The 23,346-nt window shown below is 38.0% G+C and overlaps 1 protein-coding gene across 5 annotated transcripts in view; it reads left to right on the top strand.

Annotated features, from left to right (window-relative positions):
• The window catches only part of EML5 (EMAP like 5), a 163,531-nt gene that overhangs the window by 12,252 nt on the left and 127,933 nt on the right, over positions 1–23,346 (top strand). For 4 of the 5 annotated variants that reach the window (XR_007475312.1, XM_049705432.1, XM_049705433.1 and 1 more), the window contains exon 2: positions 20,263–20,422. Coding sequence is in view for 3 of the 5 variants with exons in the window: in XM_049705432.1 (XP_049561389.1) it covers positions 20,263–20,422 (160 nt within the window). In the remaining 2 variants the exon portion in view is untranslated. Of the gene's footprint in view, positions 1–20,262; positions 20,423–22,196; positions 22,283–23,346 lie in introns of those variants that run through there. The other variant, XM_049705434.1, reaches the window with a different exon arrangement.

Here is a 23,346-nt window from a genome sequence, read left to right as displayed (position 1 = left end):
CTTTTAACATTCTCTATCTTTAATTTTTATGTCTTGGTGTGGTCCTCTTTGGATTGATTCTCTGTGGGACTCTCTGTGCTTCCTGGACCTGGATATCTGTTTCCTTCTCCAGGTTAGGGAAGTTTTCAGCTATTATATCTTCAGATATGTTCCCTGCCACTTTCTCTCTTTCTTCTCCTTCTGGGACCCCTGTAATTCAAATGTTAGTATGCTTGATGTCTCAGAGGTCTCTTAAGCTGTCCTCATTTCTTTTTATTCTTTCTTCTGTTCAGCTTAAGTGATTTCCACTACTTTGTCTGCCAGCTCACAGATCCATTCCACTGTATCATTTAATCTGTTGATTCCTTCTAGTGTATTTTTCCATTTCAGTTATTGTATTCTTCAGCTCTGCTTGGTTTTTCTTTATATTTTTAAACTCTTTGTTAGAAACTTTTAACTTCTCACTCTGTTCACCCGTCACTACTTTGAACTCTCTATAAAGTAAATTGCCTATTTCCTGTCACTTAGTTCTTCTGCACCCCAACAGCACAATCCCCCCTGGTCACCAGAGCTGTATGCTCTAGGGGTGCCTGCTGCGTGGGCTGTGTGGGTCCTTGTCTTGTGGCACACTGACTACTATGGGAGTCTGGTAGGTGTGGCTGGCCCACACTCCAGTTAGTTGCCAGGCACTGCCTTGTGTAGAGGATGCTGGCCACTGGTGGGCAGATCTGGGTCATGAGGCTGCTGACTGTGGCCCAGTGGTCCTGGGGCTAGTGCTAGCCCACTGGTGGTTGGAGCTGGGTTCTGGAGTGGGTATGGTGCTGGGGTCTTCCAGATATAGTGTCGGCCTGCAGGTAGGTGGGGCCAGTTCCAGACATAGCTGGCTGCAGGGTCTGGGGTGTCCCAAAGCTTGTGTTGGCCCACTGGTGAGAGGAGCTAGATCCTGGGACAGCTGGCTGAGGGGTCCAGAGTGTCTTGGAGCTGGTATCAGTCAGCTGGTGGCAGGGCTAGGTCCTGGGGTCTCTGGCTGCAAGGCCTAGGTGTTGCAGAGCTGGTGTCGGCCTGCTACTGGGTGGGGAGGCCCAGGGGATTCCAGGCTAGTGCCTGTTCACGGGTGGGCAGAGCTGGGGGTCCTAGAGTTTGCGTTTCTGCCCACTCGTGGCTGGGGCCGGAGCCCAAGGTATCCTGGGACTGTTGCCTATCCTCCGGTGGGTGAGGCTGGTTCTGGGGCTAGTGCTGCCCACTGGTGTGCATGGCTGGGTCCCGGGCCCTCTGGCAAACAGTGTTGGATCCCAGGGTGACTGTGGCTCAGGGGACCTTAAGGCAGCAAGCCTGCTGGTGGATGGGGCTGTGTCTCTGCTCAGCTAGTTACTTGGCCTGAGGCATTCCAGTATTGGTGCTGAAAGGCTAGTGGATAGGGTTGGGTCCTGACACTAATAAGCTAGAAGGAGGGTTCAGAAGTGGTGTTTGCCAGCACCAGCGTCCATGTAGTAGAACAGCCTCCCCCAAATGACTGCTACCTTTGTCTTGTCCCCAAGATAAGCTCCAGTTGCCTTCTGCCTCTCTGGGAGGCTCTCCAAGATCAGTAGGTCAGTCTGACCCAGGCTTCTTTCAAATTATTGCTTGTGCCCTGGGTCCTCCTGAAGTGTGTGCGATTTTGTGTGTGCCCTTTAAGAGTGGAGTCTCTTCCCACAATCCTCTGGCTCTCCCAAAAGTAAGCCCCACTAGCCTTCAAAGCCAACGTTCTGGGGGCTCATCTTCCCAGTGCAGAAGCCCCTAGGCTGGGGAGCCTGATATGGTGCTCAGACCACTGGCTCCTTGGGCTGAACCTCTACAGTTGTAATTATCCTCCTGTTTGTGGGTCATCCACCTGGGAGTGTGGATCTTGACTCTGCCACATCTCCACCCTTCCTACTCATCTCATTGTGGTTCCTTCATTGTATATTTAGTTGTAGAAGATCTTTTCTGCTAGTATTCCCTTCTTTCTCATCAATAGTTTCTGTGTAAATAGTTGTAATTTTGGTGTGCCATGGGAGGAGGTGAGCTCAGGGTCTTCTGACTCTGCCATCTTGGCCACTCCCCCAGTACCATACTATCTTGATTACTATAGCTTCATAGTAAGTCTTGAAGTTGGGTAGTGTCTGTCTTCCAACTTTGTTTTTCCTCTTCAATATTGTGTTGGCTTTTCTGGGTCTTTTGCCTCTCCATGTCAACTTTAGAATCAGTTTGTTGATATCCATAAAATAACTTGCTGGGATTTTGATTGAGATTGCATTGTTGGTTCACAACCTCACGAGTTCCCTGAGTGAAATTCTGAACTGGCCCCCATACATAGAGGGCAAGGAGGGACTGAAGAAAGGCAGACCACTCCAGTTTGGAGGGTGGCAGTTTTAATAAACAAGGGAACTTACATACAAGGCATGTCTTGGGCAGCTGCATGACAAGTAGATCTCCGTACCCACCCGCCAGAATCTTAAGCATTTTTCTAGAGACCTTAATGGGGGTTCAGTCATGTATATAGTCCAGATGGTCTCAATAGCACATTACTGCCTCAAGGCTGTGTCCTTGAAGTGGCTCCTTGTATGAGAACAGTGGGCAGAATGGACATCCCATGGAGAGGGTAAGGAGCCTCTGATTGCCTGGGTCCATTTCTCAGGTCAACCAGTGGTCATGTCCTCTCAATGACCTCCTCCAACATGCAGATAAGTTGGGAAGAACTGAGATCTTGGTGGTACTGAGTCTTCCTATCCATGAACATAGAATATCTCTTCATTTATTTGGTTCTTCTTTGACTTCATTCATCAGAGTTTTGTGGTTTTCCTCATATAGGTTTTGTATCTATTTTGTTAGATTTATACCTAAGTATTTCAATTTTTGGTGCTAATGTAATGGTATTGCATTTTTTAAAATTTGTTTATTTTTTATTATTAGTTATCTTAGGATCTTATTAGTTATCTACTTTATACATATTAGTATATATATATCAATCCCAGTCTCACAATTCATCCCACCACCATGACCACCACCACCCCCACTTCTCCCCCTTGGTGTCCATACGTTTGTTCTCTACATCTGTGTCTCTATTTCTGCCTTGTAAACTGGTTCATCTGTACCATTTTTCTAGATTACACACATGCATTAATATACGATATTTGTTTTTCTCTTTCTGACTTACTTCACTCTGTATGAAAGTCTCTAGGTCCATCCACGTATCTACAAATGACCCAATTTTGTTCCTTTTTATGGCTGAGTAATACTCCATTGTATATATGTACCACATCTTCTTTATCCATTCATCTGTTGATGGGCATTTAGGTTGCTTCTATGACCTGACTATTGTAAATAGTGCTGCCGTGAACATTGGGGTGCATGTGTCTTTTTGAATTATGGTTTTCTCTGGGTATATGCCCAGTAGTGGGATTGCTAGGTCATATGGTAATTCTATTTTTAGTTTTTTAAGGAACCTCCATACTGTTCTCCATAGCGGCTGTGTCAATTTACATTCCCACAAACACTGCAAGTGGGTTCCCTTTCCTCCACACCCTCTCCAGCATTTGTTGTTTGTAGATTTTCTGATGATGCCCATTCTAACTGGTGTGAGTTGATAGCTCATTGTAGTTTTGATTTGCATTTCTCCAATAATTAGTGATGTTGAGCAGCTTTTCATGTGCCTCTTGGCCATCTGTATGTCGTCTTTGGAGAGATGTCTATTTAGGTCTTCGGCCCATTTTTTGATTGGGTTGTTTGTTTTTTTTGACGATTAAGCTGCATGGGCTTCCCTGGTGGCGCGGTGGTTGAGGGTCTGCCTGCTGATGCAGGGGACGCGGGTTCGTGCCCCGGTCCGGGGGATCCCACATGCCACGGAGCAGCTGGGCCAGTGGGGCATGGCCGCTGAGCCTGCGCATCCGGAGCCTGTGCTCCGCAACGGGAGAGGACACGGCAGTGAGAGACCCGCGTACTGCAAAAAAAAAAAAAAAGATTAAGCTGCATGAGCTGTTGCTATATTTTGGAGATTAATCCTTTGTCCGTTGATTCGTTTGCAGATATTTTCTCCCATTCTGAGGGTTGTCTTTTCGTCTTGTTTATGGTTTCCTTTTCTGTGCAAAAGCTTTTAAGTTTCATTAAGTCCCATTTGTTTGTTTGTTTTTATTTCCATTACTCTAGGAGGTGGGTCATAAAAGATCTTGCTGTGATTTATGTCAAAGAGTGTTCTTCCTATGTTTTCCTCGAAGAGTTTTATAGTGTCTGGTCTTACATTTAGGTTTTTAATCCATTTTGAATTTATTTTTGTATATGGTGTTTGGGAGTGTTCTAATTTCATTCTTTTACATGTAGCTGTCCAGTTTTCCCAGCACCGCTTATTGAAGAGACTGTCTTTTCTCCATTGTAACTCCTTGCCTCCTTTGTCATAGATTAGTTGACCATAGGTGCGTGGATTTATCTCTGGTTTTCTATCCTGTTTCATTGATCTGTGTTTCTATTTTTGTGCCAGTACCATACTATCTTGATTCCTGTAGCTTTGTAGTATAGCCTGAAATCAGGGAGTCTGATTCCTCAAGCTCTGTTTTTTTCCCTCAAGATTGCTTTTGCTATTCGGGGTCTTTTGTGTCTCCATACAAATTTTAAGATTTTTTGTTCTAGTTCTGTGAAAAATGCCAGTGGTAATTTGATAGGGATTGCATTGAATCCGTAGATTGCTTTGGGTAGTATAGTCATTTTAACAATATTGATTCTTCCAATCCAAGAACATGGTATATCTCTCCATCTGTTTGTGTCATCTTTGATTTCTTTCACCAGTGTCTTAATAGTTTCCTTAGTACAGGCCTTTTACCTCCTTAGATAGGTTTATTCCTAGGTATTTTATTCTTTTTGTTACAGTGGTGAATGGGATTGTTTCCTTAATTTCTCTTTCTAATCTTACATTGTTAGTGTATAGGAATGCAAGAGATTTCTGTGCATTAATTTTGAATCCTGCAACTTTACCAGGTTCATTAATTAGCTCTCTAGTAGTTTTCTGGTGGCATCTTTAGGATTCTCTATGTACAGCATCATGTCATCTGCAAACAGTGACAGTTTTACTTCTTCTCCAATTTGGATTCCTTTTATTTCTTTTTCTTCTCTGATTGCCGTGGCTAGGACTTCCAAAACTATGTTGAATAACAGTGGCAGGAGTGGACATCCTTGTCTTGTTCCTGATCTTAGAGGAAATGCTTTCAGTTTTTCACCATTGAGGATGATGTTTGCTGTGAGTTTGTCATATATGGCCTTTATTATGTTGAGGTATGTTTCTTCTATGCCCATTTTCTGGAGAGTTTTTATCATAAATTGGTGTTGAATTTTGTCAAAAGCTTTTTCTGCATCTATTGAGATGATCATATGGTTTTTACTCTTCAGTTTGTTAATATGGTGTATCACATTGATTGATTTGTATATATTGAAGAATTCTTGTATACCTGGGATAAATCCCTCTTGATCATGGTGTATGATCCTTTTTAATGTATTGTTGGATTCTGTTTGCTAGTATTTTGTTGAGGATGTTTGCGTCCATATTCATCAGTGATACTGATCTGTAATTTTCTTTTTTTGTAGTATCTCTGTCTGGTTTTGGTATCAGGCTGATGGTGGCTTCATAGAATAAGTTTGGGAGTGTTCCTGCCTCTGCAATTTTTTGGAAGAGTTTGAGAAAGATGGGTGTTAGCTCTTCTCTAAATGTTTCATAGAATTCACCTGTAAAGCCATCTGGTCTTGGACTTTTGTTTGTTGGAAGATTTTAAATCACAGTTTCAATTTCAGTGCTTGTGATTGGTCTTTTCATATTTTCTGTTTCTTCCTGGTTCAGCCTTGGTAGGTTTTACCTTTCTAAGAATTTGTCCGTTTCTTCCAGGTTGTCCATTTTATTGGCATAGAGTTGCTTGTAGAAGTCTCTTTGGATGCTCTGTATTTCTGCAGTGTCTGTTGTAACTTCTGTTTCATTTCTAATTTTATTGATTTGAGTTCTCTCCGTCTTGTTCTTGAAGAGTCTGGTTAAAGATTTATCAATTTTATGTTCTCAAAGAACCACCTTTTAGTTTTATTGATCTTTGCTGTTGTTTTCTTTGTTTCTGTTTCATTTATTTCTGCTCTGATCTTTATGATTTCTTTCCTTCTATTAACTTTGGGTTTTGTTTGTTCTTCTTTCTCTAGTTCCTTTAGGTGTAAGGTTAGATTGTTAATTTGAGATTTTTCTTGTTTCTTGAGGTAGGGTTGTATTGCTATAAACTTCCCTCTTAGAACTGCTTTTGCTGCATCCCATAGGTTTTGGATCATCATGTTTTCATTGTCATTCGTCTCTAGGTATTTTTTAATTTCCTCTTTGATTTCTTCAGTGATCTCTTGGTTATTTAGTAATGTATTGTTTAGCCTTCATGTGTTTGTGGTTTTTATGTTTTATTCCGAGTAATTAATTACTAATCTCATAGCATTGTGGTCAAAAAGATTCTTGATATGATTTCAGTTTTCTTAAATTTAGTGAGGCTTGATTTGTGACCCAAGATGTGATCTATCCTGGAATGTGTCATGTGTACTTGAGAGGAAAGTGTAATCTGTTTTCGGATGGACTGTCCTATAATTATCAGTTAAATCTATCTAGTTCATTGTGTCCTTTAAAGCTTGTGTTTCCTTATTAAGTTTCTGTCTGGATGATTCTGTCCATTGGTGTAAATGAGGTGTTAAAGTCCCCTACTATTATTGTTTTACTGTTGATTTCCTCTTTTATAGCTGTTAGTATTTGCCTTATGTATTGAGGTGCTCCTATGTTGGGTGCATATATATTTATAATTGTTATATCTTCTTCTTGGATTGATCCCTTGATCATTATGTAGTGTCCTTCCTTGTCTCTTGTAACATTCTTTATAAGTCTATTTTATCTGATATGAGTATTGCTACTCCAGCTTTCTTTTGATTTCCATTTGCACGGAATATCTTTTTCCATCCCCTCACTTTCATTCTGTATATGTCCCTAGGTCTGAAGTGGGTCTCCTGTAGACAGCATATATATGGGTCTTGTTTTTGTATCCATTAAGCAAGCCTCTGTCTTTTGGTTGGAGCATTTAATCCATTTACGTTTAAGGTAATTATTGATATGTATGTTCCTATTACCATTTTCTTAATTGTTTCAGGTTTGTTTTTATAGGTCCTTTTCTTCTCTTGTGTTTCCCCTTTAGAGAAGAGGTTCCTTTAGCATTTTTTTTTTTTTTTTTTTTGCAATACGCGGGCCTCTCACTGTTGTGGCCTCTTCCGCTGCGAGCACAGACTCCGGACGTGCAGGCTCAGTGGCCATGGCTCACAGGCCCAGCCGCTCCGTGGCATGTGGGATCTTCCCAGACCAGGGCACGAACCCGTGTCCCCTGTATCGGCAGGCGGACTCTCAACCACTGCGCCACCAGGGAAGCCCTTCCTACTTTTTTTTTTTTTTTTCCTTTAGCATTTTTTGTAGAGCTGGTTTGGTGGTGCTTAATTCCCTTAGCTTTTGCTTGTCTGTAAAGCCTTTGATTTCTCCGTCAACTCTGAATGAGATCCTTGCCAGGTAGAGTAATCTTGCTTGTAGGTTCTTCCTTTTCATCACTTTAGATAAATCATGCCACTCCCTTCTGGCTTGTAGAGTTTCTGCTGAGAAATCAGCTGTTGTATGTTATTTGTCATTTTTATACGACAAATGTATGTTTGTATGTTATTTGTCATGTGTTGTATGTTAATTGTATGTTATTTGTCGTTTTTCCCTTGTTGCTTTTAATAATTTTTCTTTGTCTTTAATTTTTGTCAGTTTGATTACTGTGTGTCTCTGCATGTTTCTCCTTGGGTTTATCCTGCTTGGGACTCTGCACTTCCTGGACTTGGGTGGCTATTTCCTTTCCCATGTTAGCGGAGTTTTCGACTGTAATCTCTTCACATATTTTCTCGGGTCCTTTCTCTCTCTCTTCGCCTTCTGGGACCCCTATAATGCGAATGTTGGGGCATTTAATGTTGTCCCAGAGATCTCTTAAGCTGTCTTCATTTCTTTTCATTCTTTTTTCTTTCTCCTCTTCCAGGGCAGTGAATTCCACCATTCTGTCTTCCAGGTCACTTATCCGTTCTGCCTCAGTTATTCTGCTATTGATTCCTTCTAGTGTATTTTTCATTTCAGTTACTGTTCATCTCTGTTTGTTTGTTCTTTAATTCTTCTAGGTGTTTGTTCTTTAATTCTTCTAGGTCTTTGTTAAACATTTCTTGCATCTTCTCGGTCTTTTCCTCCATTCTTTTTCCGAGGTCCTGGATCATCTTCACTGTCATTATTCTGAGTTCTTTTTCTGGAAGGTTGCCTATCTGTACTTCATTTCGTTGTTTTTCTGGGGTTTTATCTTGTTCCCTCATCTGGGACATAGTCCTCTACCTTTTCATTTTGTCTGTCTTTCTGTGATTGTGGCTTTCGTTCCACAGGCTGAAGAATTGTAGTTCTTCTTGCTTCTGCTGTCTGCCTTCTGGTAGATGAGGCTCTCTAAGAGGCTTGTGCAAGCTTCCTGATTGGAGAAGTGTTGGTGGGCAGAGCTGGGTGTTGCTCTGTTGGGCAGAGCTCAGTAAAACTTTAATCCACTTTTCTGCTGATGGGTGTGACTGGGTTCCCTCCCTGTTGGTGGTTTGGCCTGAGGTGACCCAGCCCTGAAGCCTACCCACTCTTCGGTGGGGCTAATGGCAGACTCTGGGCGGGCTCACGCCAAGGAGTACTTTCCAGAACTTACGCTGCCAGCGTCCTTGTCCCTGCAGTGTACCACAGCCTCCCCCCACCTCTGCAGGAGACCCTCCAACACTAGAAAGTAGGTCCGGTTCAGTCTCCCATGGGGTCACCACTCCCTTCCCTGGGTCCTGATGCACACACTACTTTGTGTGTGTCCTCCAAGAGTGGAGTCCCTGCTTCCCCACGTGCTGTCGAAGTCCTGCAATCAAATCCCACCAACCTTCAAAGTCTGATTCTCTAGGAATTCCCCCTCTTGTTGCCGGACCTCCAGGTTGGGAAGCCTGACATGGGGCTCAGAACCTTCACTACAGTGGGTGGACCTCTGTGGTATAAATGTTCTCCAGTTTGTGAGTCACCCACCTAGCAGCCATGGGATTTGATTTTATTGTGGTTGCGCCCTTCTTACTATCTCATTGCTGCTTCTCCCCTGTCCTTGGATGTGGGGCATGTTTTTCATGAATTCCAGTGTCCTCCTGTTGATGATTGTTCAGCAGTTAGTTGTGATTCCAGTGCTCTCGCAAGAGGGAGTCTGGTATTGCATTTTAAATTTCAAATTCCATTTGTTCACTCTCAGTGTATAGGATAGCAGTTAACTTTGTATATTAACTTTGTGTCCTGCAACCTTGCTATAGTTGCTTTTTAGTTCCAGAAATTCTTTTGGCTCATCCTTTTGCATTTTTTTACATAGATGATCATGTCATCTGCGAACAAAGACTTTTATTCTTCCTTCCCAGTCGGTATACGTTTTATTTCCTTTTCTTGCATTATTGCATTAACAAGGCCTTCCAGCACAGTACTGAAAAGGAGTGGTAAAAGGGGGCATTCATGACTTGCACCTGATCTTTGTGGGAAAGAGTTTCTCACCATGAAATATGATGTTAGCTGTGGGGTTTTTGTAGATACTCTTCATAAGGTTGATATGAAGTTCTGTATTCCTGGTTTCCCTTGAGTTTTTATCATGAATGGGTATTGGCATTTGTCAGATGCCTTTTCTGCATATGTTGATATGATTGTGTGATTTTTATTTTAGTCCATCGATATGATGGACCACATCAATTGATTTTTTAATCATACCTGGGATAAATTCCACATAGTTGTCGTGTATAATTCTTTTTATACTTTTTAAAATTCGATTTACTAATATTTTGTTGAAGATTTTTGCATCTATGTTTATGAGAAGTACTAATGTGTAGTTTTCTTTTCTTGTGATGTCTTTATCTGGTTTTATAGTATTAGGGTAATGCTGGCCACATAAAATGAGTTAGGAAGCATTCCCCCTGCTTTTGTTCTCTGAAAGAGAACCCATCTGAGCCTGAAGCTTTCTGTTTTCAAGGTTATTAATTATTGATTCAACTTATAGATACAGGCCTATTGAGATCATCGATTTCTTCTTGTGAGAGTTTGGCAGATTGTGTCTGATACATGTATTCTAAAGTAATTAAGGTTACATTATATGTAAAATCTTGGATTCTGTGCTTTTTATTTAACATTATAGCATAACTTTTCTCCAGTACTGTGAAAAATCACATTTTTAATGACTGCATGAGAGTCCATCCTGTGATTGTACCATAATTATTTAACCATTTCTAAATGTTGGACATTTAGGTGGTTTTCAGGTTTTTACTGTTATAAATAAGGATTCAAGAACAAAAAAGCTACATAAGGATTTTTCTGTATTGAGGATTATTTCATTTTTAAAAATTTCTTTTAACACTAGCAGCTCCTTTGGAAATTCAGTTAACAAATACTGATTGAATACCTGCTGTGTGCTCATTATTGTTCGAGGCGCTTAGGGTATAATATGAAGAAAAAGGGGAATCCTCTGTCCTAATGAAGTACACATTCTAGTGGAGGAGAGTAAGATAATAAGTGCACGATAGTAATTTTAGACAGTGATAACTACGTATAAAATAGGGTAATGGAGTAGAATATGTTAGGATGACTAGGAAGGTTTCTCTAAGCAAGTTACATTGACCTGAAGCATGAATGATATGAACGACGCAAGATTTGGGAGATCATTCTAGACAAAGACCTTGCGAGTATAATGAGTTTGGCCTTTTCAAGGGACAGAAAGGCCGGTGTGGCTGGAGTGTGGTGAACAAAAGGGAGAATAGTAGAAATTGAGGTTTGAGAAGTAGGTGAGGGTATATCTTGTAGAGCCTTGTAAGTGCCAAGTTAGATAGTTTGGATTTTAGTCTAATTGTAATAGGAAGCTGTTGGGGGATTTTAACTAGGTGAAATTTATATTCTTTTAAAAGATCACTCTGGCTATGTTAAGAAGACCCTAAAGGGGAGCAATAGAGGAAGAAGGGCAGGTGGCTCAGATTAGGGTTGTAGCAGAGAAGATGAGGGTGATGATAGAGTCAATAGGACAGGCTAATAGAATGTGTGTGATGAATAATAAGAAAGAGAGAGGTGGTGAGAATTAAATTTAGATTCTTGGTCTGAGCAACTGAGCGGATAGTGATGCCATTTACTAAGATGAGAAGTGGATTGGGGGGTAATTAAGGAGGAAAAAAATGCTGGATGTGTTAAATGTGAGTTGCCCGTGACACATCTGTTGCTGTTGGCTGGAGATATAGATTTGGGTGTTATCACTATATATGAGCTTTTAAAGTCATGGGATTGGATGAAATCAGCTGGGAAAGGAAGGGAAGACAGCCAAGACAAGGCCCTCAGACACTTTCGCATTGAGAGGTTGGGTGTGGAAGATAGGGCCTAGCAAACGAGACAGAGAAGGGTGGGTTAATAGATTATGGAATCAGGAAAGCCTAGAGAGGAAAGTGTTTCTAAAAAGGAAAGAGTGGTCATTTGTGTTAAATACCGTTGAAAAGTGTTGGAAAATAAGGACATACAGTTGACCACTAGATTTGACAGGGTCACACATGACCTTGAAAACAACTATTTTAGTGAAGGAGAAGTGGTGGAAGCTTAGTTGGAATATGTGGAGAAAGTAAAGGGAGTGGAAAAATTGAGACAACTCTTCTGAGGCGTTTTACTGTGAAGGGTCAAGGGAGTGTTTTTCACTAAGTATATTTGAGTGTTAATAGGAATGACTCAGTAGTGCGGAAGCAATAATTCCAGAAAACATAGCTCTAGGAATAAAGTAAATAAGTTTCCTTTACTTGAAAGTAAAGAGAACAGGATCCAGAGCACAAGTGCAGAGTGTGTGGGTTAGAGACGTTTCTTCCATTTTACAAGAGGGAGGGCAGAGTCAGCTGTAACTGTTGCACTTAGGTTAGTGAATTTGTTGAGGGCAAAGTAATCTTCTCTAATTCCATCTATATTTATTCATTGAGTACAAGGCAGCTTTATCAGCTGCAAAGGAGGAAGTTGATGGTGGAGGACTGTGCTCATGAGGAGCTTGGAGGTTGAGAGGAAAACGCAAAATTTATCAGCTAAGGGTTTAAAAGGACTATGTTACAGTCTAAAAATGCACATTTAAGATTTGTGAGCATAAATTTAAAGAAACTGATGCACAATTGTGTATAAGAAGGGAAATATATGAAGATAACTGTCTTGAAGGAGACAGCCCCCTTTATGTTTGTTTATTGTGTTACTACTTTATAGTTATGATAAATTTAGAGAGTAAATGCTTAAAATAACTTATGTGATTGTCAGATCTGATGACAGTGCTCTTACCTAATTTCTAATATTCAGGAATAGTAATAGGAAAAGGAACTTAAAAGAGAATCTGTTCTTTCCATGTATTTCAAATGATGATGTCACAATATGGATGGGTAGTCACCTATGTTTTAGGCTAGGAATACGCCTTGAAATGGTTACTTCTATCATCTTTCTCCCAAATCAATCTGTAGCATTGTTGAGTACCCCTATATGTTCTGCAATTTAGTAGGCAATATGTGGGATAAAACTTAACTCTAATATATTAAGTTAACTTCAAGATTTTTGGAAAAACACTCCTGCTTTCTTTCTCATTAAGAAACTTGGAGCTATCAGAAGAGAACTTTCAGATTCCACCCATCCATCAGCAATACATGCAGCTCCTTCCTCACATTAATCCCTCTACTTGTGCACAAATCCCACCCTTTTTTCCCTGTTCCAGAAATTCTCTCTGTCTCCTGTATCAATGTTTTTGATGATTTTTCTACTGGATGATTTCTGTGAGCATATAAAGTATGCTCAAAAAATAGTCTTTTCAACAAGTAATGTTGAAAACAGTTAAATATCCATATGTGGAACAAAGTGAACCTTAGCTATATTTCACCATATACAGAATTTAACTCAAATTGAGCCATATATCTTAAATGTAAAAGCTAACACTATAATATTTCTGAGAAGAAGTATAGGAAATAGGGCATAAAAAGTGTGACTTCCAGAAAGGAAAATTATGAATTGAACCTCATTAAATTTAAAACTTTTCAAACTTCCAGGTGACTGAGGACAGAGGCAGGTATGTAGTTACCTCACAGAATCTTTTCCCTAAACAATGCAGAATTCACTTCACAACTATGATGTTTCTATGCAAAACCCTAGTCTCACCATTATTTAAACAGAGAATACCAAAACTGAAAAAATAACTATAAGTAAAAATAGAAAAACAAATTCCAACCACAGTTTCACAAGCTTTCTCCTCTCCACTGCTGGGCTTTACAGGGAGAAGCTTAACCTAAAAATCTGAAAAAATATCTGGACTGAATACTATAAGAATGAAGACAAAGGTAACTGTAGATAATGCTATAATCTGGTTAGTAAAATTGTTTCTCACAGGGCTAGCAATTCTGAAACAGCTTTATATATACTAAAATTAAATAAATAAATAGACTTCAGATTATGAGAGCCTAATAAGCCTTCCACTCTTGGAGGAAGAAATTATACAGGTATACTTCAGAGATACTGCAGGTTCAGTTCCAGACCACTGCTAAAGCGAAAACAGCAGCAGTTAGTCATACGAATTTTTTAGTTCCCAGTGCATATAAAAGTTATGTTTATACTATACTGTAGTCTAAGTCTGTGATAGCATGTATCTAAAGAGACAATGTACATACCTTAATTTAAAAATAATTTATTGCTAAAAACGCTAACCATTATCTGAGTCTTCAGTGAGTCATAGTAGTAATATCAAAGATTGCTGATCACAGACCACCATAACAAACATATAATAATGAAAAAGTTTGAAATATTATGAGAATTGCCAAAATGTGATACAGAGACACAAAGAGAGCAAATGCTGTTGGAAAAATGGCACTGGTAGACTTAACACGATGCAGGGTTGCCACAGACCTTCAATGTGTAAAAAACGCACTATCGATGAAGCACAGTACAACAAGGTATGCCTGTAAATAAGGAAAGAACCTTATTTACAGGCATACCTTATTAAATGAACCCTGTGGTTTTGGATTAAAATCCGAGGTATTGAGATATCATCTCACAGCGGTCAGAATGGCCATCATCAAAAAATCTACAAACAATAAATGCTGGAGAGGGTGTGGATAAAAGGGAACCCTCTTGCACTGTTGGTGCAAATGTAAATTGATACAACCACAATGGAGAACAGTATGGAGGTTCCTTAAAAAACTAAAAATGGAACTACCATACGATCCAGCAATCCCACTACTGGGCATATACCCTGAGAAAACCATAATTCAAAAAGAGTCATGTACCAAAATGTTAATTGCAGCTCTATTTACAATAGCTATGACATGGAAGCAACCTAAGTGTCCATCAACAGATGAATGGATAAAGAAGATGTGGCACATATATACAATGGAATATTACTCAGCTATAAAAAGGAACAAAACTGAGTTATTTGTAGTGAGGTGGATGGACCTAGAGACTGTCATACAGAGTGAAGTAAGTCAGAAAGAGAAAAACGAATACCGTATGCTAACACATATATATGGAATCTAAAAGAAAAAAAATGGTCGGAAGAACCTAGGGGCAAGATGGGAATAAAGATGCAGACCTGCTAGAGAATGGACTTGAGGATACAGGGAGGGTGAAGGGTAAGCTGGGACAAAATGAGAGAGTGGCATGGACATATATACACTACCAAATGTAAAATAGATAGCTAGTGGGAAGTAGCCGCATAGCACAGGGAGGTTAGCTCCGTGCTTTGTGACCACCTAGAGGGGTGGGATACGGAGGGTGGGAGGGAGGGAGATGCAAGAGGGAAGAGAAATGGGGACATATGTATATGTATAACTGATTCACTTTGTTACAAAGCAGAAACTAACACATCATTGTAAAGCAATTATACTCTAATAAAGATGTTAAAAAAATAAATAAAATAAAATCGGAGGTATCAGTATGAACTCATGGGGTTTTGTTTTTAAAGGTTATATTCTATAGTTATTATAAAACATTGGCTATATTCCCCGTGTCTTGTAGCTTATTTTATACCTAATAGTTTGTACCTTTTAATCCTCAACCCTTATATTCCCCCTCCCCACCTCCCTCTCCCCTCTGGTAACCACTAGTTTGTTCTCTATATCTGTGAGTCTGCTTCTTTTTTGTTATACTCACTAGTTTGTTGTATTTTTTAGATTCTGCATGTAAGTGATATTATACAGTCAGTATTTGTCTGTCTTTGTCTGACTTACTTCACTTAGCAAAATGCCCTCCAAGTCCATCCATGTTGCTGCAAATGGCAAAATTTCACTCTGTTTTATGGCTGAGTAGTATTCCATTGTGTGTGTGTGTGTGTGTGTGTGTGTGTGTGTGTGTATAAAACACCTCTTCTGTTAATGGACACTTAGGTTGCTTCCATATCTTGGCAATTGTAAATAACGCTGCTATGTGAACATTGGGGTACATGTATCTTTTTGAATTAATATTTTTGGTTTTTTTGGATATATACCCAGGAGAAGAATTGCTGAGTCATACAGTAGTTTATTTGTAGTTTTTTGAGAAACCACCAAACTGTTTTCTACAGTGGCTGCACCAATTTACATTCTGACCCACAGTGTACGAGGGTTCCCTTTTCTCCACATCCTTGCCGATATTTGTTGTGTTGTTTTGTTTGTTTGTTTTTTGTGGTACACAGGCCTCTCACTGCTGCGGCCTCTCCCGTTGCGGAGCACAGGGTCCGGACGCGCAGGCTCAGCGGCCATGGCTCATGGGCCCAGCCGCTCCGCAGCATGTGGGATCTTCCCGGACCGGGGCACGAACCCATGTCGCCTGCATGAGCAGGCGGACTCTCAACCACTGTGCCACCAGGGAAGCCCTGTTGTGTTGTTTTTGATGATAGCCATTCTGACCAGTATGAGGTGATACCTCACTGTGGTTTTAATTTGCATTTCTCTGATGATTAACAGTGTTGAGCATCTTTACATGTGTCTGTTGGCCATCTGAATGTCGTCTTTGGAAAAATGTCTATTCAGGTCTTCTGCCCATGTTTTGATGGGGTTGTTTGTTTGTTTTTAATGTTAAGTTTATATATTTTGGATATTATCCCCTTATCAGTCATATAATTTCCAAATATTTTCACCCATTCAGTAGGTTGTCTTTTTGTTTTGTCAGTGGTTTCCTGTGCTGTTCAAAAGCTTTTAAGTTTAATTAGGTTCCTTTTTTTATTTAATTAAAAAATTTTTTATTGGAATACAGTTGATTTACAATGTTGTGTTAGTTTCAGGTGTACAGTCCATTTATTTATTTTTGCTTTTATTTCCTTTGTTTTAGGAGATGGATCCAAAAATATACTGCAGCGATTTATGTCAGAGTGTTCTGCCTATGTTTTTCTCTAGGAGTTTTATGGTATCTAGTCTTACATTTAGGTCTTTAATCCATTTCAGTTTATTTTGTATATGGTGTTAGAGAATGTTCTAATTTCATTCTTTTACATGCAGCTGTCCAGTTTTTCCTAGCACCACTTATTGAAGAGACTGTCTTTTCTCCATTGTATATTCTTGCCTCCTTTGTCATAGATTAATTGACTATAAGTGCATGTGTTTATTTCTGGGCTCTCTATTCTGTTCCATTGATCTGTGCACAAATCCCACCAGTACCATACTGATTTGTGCCAGTTTTTGTGCCAGTACCATACTGATTTGATTACTTTAACTTGTACTATAGTTTTAAGTCAGGGAGTCTGACTCCTCCAGCTCTATTCTTTCTCAAGATGGTTTTGGTTATTTAGGGTCTTTTGTGTCTCCATACAAATTTTAAAATTATTTGTTCTAGTTCTGTGAAAAATGCCATTGGTATTTTGATAGGGATTGCATTAAATCTGTGGAATGCCTTGGATAGTATAATCATTTTAACAATATTGATTTTTCTAGTCCATGAACGTGGTATCTCTTTCTATCTATTTGTGTCATCTTCAGTTTCTTTCATCACTGTTTTATAGTTCTAAGTACAGGTCTTTTACCTACTTAGGTAGGTTTATTCCTAGGTATTTTATTCTTTTTGATGCGATGATGAATGGGATTGTTTCCTTAATTTCTCTATTTGATACTTCGTTGTTAGTGTATAGAAATGCAACAGGTTTCTGTATGTTAATTTGTATCCTGCAACTTTATCGAATTCATTGATGAGCTCTAGTAGTTTTCTGGTAGCATCTTTAATATTTTCCATGTGTAGTATCATGTCATCTGCAAACAGTGAAGTTTTACTTCTTGTTTTCCAATTTGGATTCCTTTTATTTCTTTTTCTTGTCTGAGTGCTGTGGCTAGGACTTCCATTACTATGTTGAATAAAAGTGGTAAGAGTGGGCATCCTTGTCTTGTTCCTGATCTTAGGGGAAATGCTTTCAGCTTTTACCATTGAGTATAATATTTGTCAGTTTGTCATATCTGGCCTTTATTATGTTGAGGTATGTTCTCTCTATGCCCACTTTCTTGGAGTTTTTGTCATAAATGGATGTTCAATTTTTGTCAAAAGCTTTTTCTGCATCTTTTGAGATGATCATATGGGTTTTATTCTTCATTTTGTTAATGTGGTGTATCACACTGATTGATTTGCAGGTAATGAAAAATCCTTGCATCGCTGGGATAAATCCCACTTGATCATGGTTTGCTAATATTCTGTTAAGGATTTTTTGCATCTATGCTTTTCAGTGATATTGAGCTGTAATTTTCTTGTTTAGTCATATCTTTGTCTGGTTTTGCTATCAGGGTGATGCTGGCCTCATAGAATGAGTTCAGGAAGTATTCCTTCCTCTTCAATTCTTTGGAATAGCTTGATAAGGATAGGTGTTAACTCTCATCTAAATGTTTGGTAGAAGTCACCTGTGAAGCTATCTGGTGATGGGCTTTTGCTTGTTGGGAGTTTCATTACTGGTAATTTCCTTGGGGGAAATGTTTATTCAAATCCTTTGTCCACATAAAAAATAGGGTTGTTTGTGGTTTTGTTGTTGAGTGGTTGTTTTTTTTTTTTTTTTTGTATTCTGGATGCAAGTCCTTTATCAGATATATGCTTTGCAAATATTTTCTCCCATTCTGTGGGTTGTGTTTTTATGTTCTTGATGGTTGTCCTTTGAAGCACAGAAGTTTTTAATTTTAATGAAGTCCATGTTATCTGTTTTTTCTTTTATCACTTCTGCTTTTGGTGTCAGATCTAAGGACACCTTTGTTTCATCCAAATTAAGTAAGATTTATGCCTATGTTTTGGCTTTTATATTTTGAGTGGATTTTTGTATATGGTTTGAGGTATGGGTCCAGATTCATTCTAGATATTCAGATGTCCAGCACCATCTATTGAAAAGACCTTTCTTATTAATGGAAAGGCAATTGACCATAAATATATCAGTTTACTTTTGGACTCTCAATTCTGTTCCACTGATCAGCATGTCTGTTTTTATGCCAGTGCCATACTGTCTTGATTACTGTGGTTTTGTAGTAAGTTTTGAAATTGGTATGTGTGAGTCTTCCAATTTTGTTCTTTTGCAAGATTGTTTTTACTGTTCTGAGTTTTAGAATCAGCTTGTCAATTTCTTCAAGAAAGGTGACTAGTGTTTTGGCAGGGATTGTGTTGACTCTGTAGATCAGTTTGGGAAGTAATACCATCTTAACAATATGGCCCTCCAAGAACACGAGATTTCTTTCCATTTATTTAGTTTCTTAACATTTCTTTAATGGTATTGTGTAGTTTTTAGTGTATAAGTCTTGTACCTTTTTGTTTAATTTATTCCTAAGTGTTTCGTTCTTCTTGATGCTGTTATAAGTGGAATTGTTTTCTTGATTTAATTTTCAGATTGTTGCTAGTGTATAGAAATACAATTTGTATTTTTATATTGATCTTATATCCTTCAGCCTTGCTGAACTCAAATTTTATTAGCTCTACTTGGGATTTATTCTGTTGTTGTTTGTGGATTCCTTAGGGTTTCCTATGTATGAGATTATGTCATTTGCAAGTAGAGATAGTTTTACTTCTCTCTTTTATTTCTTTTCCTTGCCTAATTGTCCTGGCTAAAATATCCAGTATCATGTTGAAGGGAAGTGGCAAGAGCTGACATCCTTGTCTTGTTCCTGTACTTATAGTGGGAACTTTCAGGCTTTCACAATTAAATGTGATATTAGCTGTGCATTTTCATAGATGCCCTTTCAGGTTAAGGAAATTCTCTTCAATTCCTAGTTTGTTGTGTTTTTTACTATGAAAGAGGTTAGATTTTTGTCAAATGCTTTTTCTGCATCTATTGAGATGAACATGTGTGGGGGTTTGGGTGTTATTATTAATATGATATACTTATTACATTGGTTGATTTTAATATGTTGAACCAACCTTCCATTCCCGCTTACCTTTTCTCTCCATAATTTCTCACTTAGTATTCCCTGACTTGATGATACCACTCCAGGCCATCCAGATGCCCAAGCCAAAAACCCAAGAGTCATCTTAGACTGTTCCCTTTCTGTTACTCTGTACATCAAACCTGTTAATTCTGTTTTAATGCCCTCCTAACTTTTCCCTCTTTCAGTTCATCTTCCACCCTGATGCTCGGAGTGATTTTTTTTTTCTCCCAAAGGAGAATTTGATCATCTAAATATACTTGTGGAATAATTTATCAAGGAGAAATTTATATTCATTGCTTGCCTTCTACTGATGTACATAAACCATTACCAACTATTTGGTCTTTGTCTTGTTTTTAAAGACTTACAGACTACTTTCTGTGAATTATGGGTGACCTTTCTGTTTTTTTAAATGGGATTTGTAATTTAATATTAATGTTATAATAGGAGGGCTACTCAGTGCTATTTTTGGACACTAACATTTGGTCTAACTTTATACAATAAAAGAGTAAATGGGAGAGAGGGCTTGAAACAGATGAGATGAATACCAGATGAGAAGTTGGCATGTGGTAGGGTTGCTACTGATTCATTGCTGTGGTTCAGTTGACTGCTTGTGAGAATTCTTTTTTTGAAAACTTTACACACACTATATCATATTACAAGATTATGAAGTCTATCATAATTGTTTATTACATATACCATTGAAGTAGTAACTCTTAAGATTGATTTTTATGGAAGTTATTTTAAGGCCAAATTATTTTAAGTAAATAAGTAACTAAAGTCTAATTTTCACATTGATATAACAGCTCTGTAAGCAGTTTTAAATCTGTTTATTTATTTATTTTGCAGCCTTGCATTGCATCCTGAACGAGTATTGGTGGCAACAGGACAAGTTGGGAAAGAGCCTTATATCTGTGTTTGGGATTCATACACTGTGCAGACCATATCAGTTCTAAAGGATGTTCATACACATGGTATAGCTTGCTTAGCATTTGACTTAGATGGACAGGTATGTGATAATTTTTTTTCTTTTTGTAAACTGTGTTTTTAAAGTGTGTACTATAAGAAATTACTATAAATCTGTAAATATTAAATTGGAAAGCATTTGACAAAAAGCATTTATTCAAGGTGGAGGTGGGTAGAGGGGGTGGGTGGTAGATATATATAAGAAAAATAAGAATAATAATGAGTTTTTATTTCATTGTATCAAGAACTTTTCAGTTGAATTAATTACTACTATTAGAGCCAAAGTGATTCTGACTCGGTGGAACATTACCTGGTTGTTCTTGAAAATTTTACATGTAACTCTTTTCCAGGTATTATATGTTAATAGGAAAGATGGAAGATATTTTAGGAAAATTCACTTTCTCTAAGTAGAGCTGTAAACATTTTAATTTTTAGTTATTTTAAAGGTTTCTATTAAAATTATTATTATTTTTTTGCGGTATGCGGGCCTCTCACTGTTGTGGAGCACAGGCTCTGGACGCGCAGGCTCAGCAGCCATGGCTCACGGGGCCTAGCCGCTCCGCAGCATGTGGGATCTTCCCAGACTGGGGCACAAACCCGTGTCCCCTGCATCGGCAGGCAGACTCCCAACCACTGCGCCACCAGGGGAGCCCAAAATTATATTTTTAATTGAAAATAATGCAGTTTTTATAATATGAGCTATTTTATATAAAATCAAAGTTCATAACAAAAGGTGTAATCTTTGTTCCACTTACTAATCAATTTGCAAATTATTATTTACTTCTAGTCATCGATTTTTAAAAAATTAAGCCAACAGCTCTTTTGTGGTGCTTTCATGGAACTTGTTGTACCTAAAACATATTTAAGAAGTGATAAGAAGTTGGGTTTTGCAGATTTAGTTAACTTATAGTCTTTAAAAGTTTTATAGTGAAATTAGACTTTAAAAATTATTTTAACTTTTAGAAGAATTTTGGTTGTCTGCTTTTTAATTCTTAAAATTAATTTTGTAGATCTATATTTTACAGAAACAGATTACGTTTTGTTCTAGTCACTTGAAAATGACAGCCAGTAGATGTTTTATTTTCAACTCTGAGAAATAGCTTCTTTGAGTAGCATAGATTAATATACCTTCTGTTTAGAGTCCGGTAAGAGATCTATAAAGATGTAACTCGAACCTCTCATTTGGAGAAAAAATGTGTTTCTAGGTTTAGAACCACTGTGTAGCAGTGATTGGCAATTCCAGAACCTTAATTCATTTCCCATTTTTCTGTTATTTTTCAAGTCCCTTAATGTCCTCATATCAAAATTTCATTTTCCTTTTTAAAAGGAAGAGAATGACACTCTTTGCTTACTTCACAGGAAATTATATTTTATGAAACAAACCAACAAAGTTGTTTTTTAGAATTATTTACCAAAGGTATTGTGATATCCACAATGGTTTAACTATAAATGTCTGTATACTTTAAATATAGATGTTTTCTTCTTAATTTTAAAATTGCCCTTTCTAGATGCAGTGTATTGCATGGCTGAGGAAATTCTCTTACATACAAGGAGAAATCATGCCCATAGCTTTTACTAGTTGAATCTTTAAATTTTGCTTACTTTAAGCAACATATAAGAAAAGTCTTGGGTACATGCATTTTATTTTCACAGATCTTCATAAGAATGTGCTACTTTAAAATGTAAGCTTATAAAAAACATAATAGCTAAAAGTTATTGAGCACATACTAAGTGCCAGACATTGTGCTAAGCCTACATTATCTCATTTAATCCTCACAACAGCCCTATGAAATAGATATTATTATTATCTCTATTTTACAGATAAAGAAACTGAGACTTAGAGAGGTTAAATAACTTGCCCCAGGTTACACAGCTAGTAAATGGAGCCAGAGCGGGAACCCAGGTCAGTCACACTCCAAAGCTCATGTTTTTAACCGCAATGCTCTACTGCTTCCCAAACATGGAACTTAGGAGGTGGTTGTTTATATTTCAGAAGGAATTCATCCATCTTAAGTACAGTTAAAACTTGTAAGGAACTGCTGCCAATTGAAGATTAAGTTAAGAGTATTTCTGAAATTATGTTAATGAAAGATGCTTTAGTTAAGAAATATATTTGGGAACATATCTATTTATTCACTAATATCTGTAAACTGTTTATGAAATACCAATTAGGAAATACTGTATAATTTTTGCATTTTCTACTAGATTTGAAACTGTAAATGATCAGTTAAGGTTTATCCAATGAATGAGTCTCCCTGTTGGTAGTATGCTGAATTTTCTTTCCCCAGAGGGTTTCTTCTAAATGGATTGACTATCCATGCTAACACTGGAAGTCTGCCTCATTGAGAATAATTAGGGCATGAAAAGGCTATATAAATCCACATCAAACAGAGATTAAAATTTCATAGTAAATGGTAGAGAGGGGTAGGAGGAGGAGAATTTGATACTTTATCTTGAAAACACAATGATAATTTATAAAAACACATTCCCATATTTAACAAAATCTAAGTTATAGTTAAAACTCTGCTAATTTATAGAATGAACTAAGAATAAAATGTTAATTTTTTAGCCTAACTTTGTCGATTATATGCTGGTACATGATTATGAAGAGTCGTATTTGCAAAAATATTAAAGGAGTTCACTGATTTTTCCAAGGACCTTTTAGTAATCTCTTGATATCTAGACATATCTCAAGTGCCTATTGTATTAGTTTCGAGTTTTCATCTCTTCCATTGCTCTGCCAGATCCTAATTTCTGATGGCTTTCTTTATGAATTGACCAATATTTACTACATTAAGTCCTGGATATTTTGCAAAATTTGTGATTTTTACTTTGTAACATTTGTAACAACTAGTCCTCACTTAATAAATACTGAGATCACAAGGACCCCCCACCCCCATATTAGAATCTTTTACGTTTGTCTATTATTTGAATATGTTTCACACTTGCAGGAACTCATGGAATTCG

Source organism: Orcinus orca, chromosome 2 (genome assembly GCF_937001465.1).
Source record: "Orcinus orca chromosome 2, mOrcOrc1.1, whole genome shotgun sequence".
Taxonomy (NCBI): Eukaryota; Metazoa; Chordata; class Mammalia; order Artiodactyla; family Delphinidae; genus Orcinus; species Orcinus orca.
The sequence above is the reverse complement of the archived record's forward strand: the minus strand, read 5'-3'. Positions and strand labels throughout refer to the sequence as shown.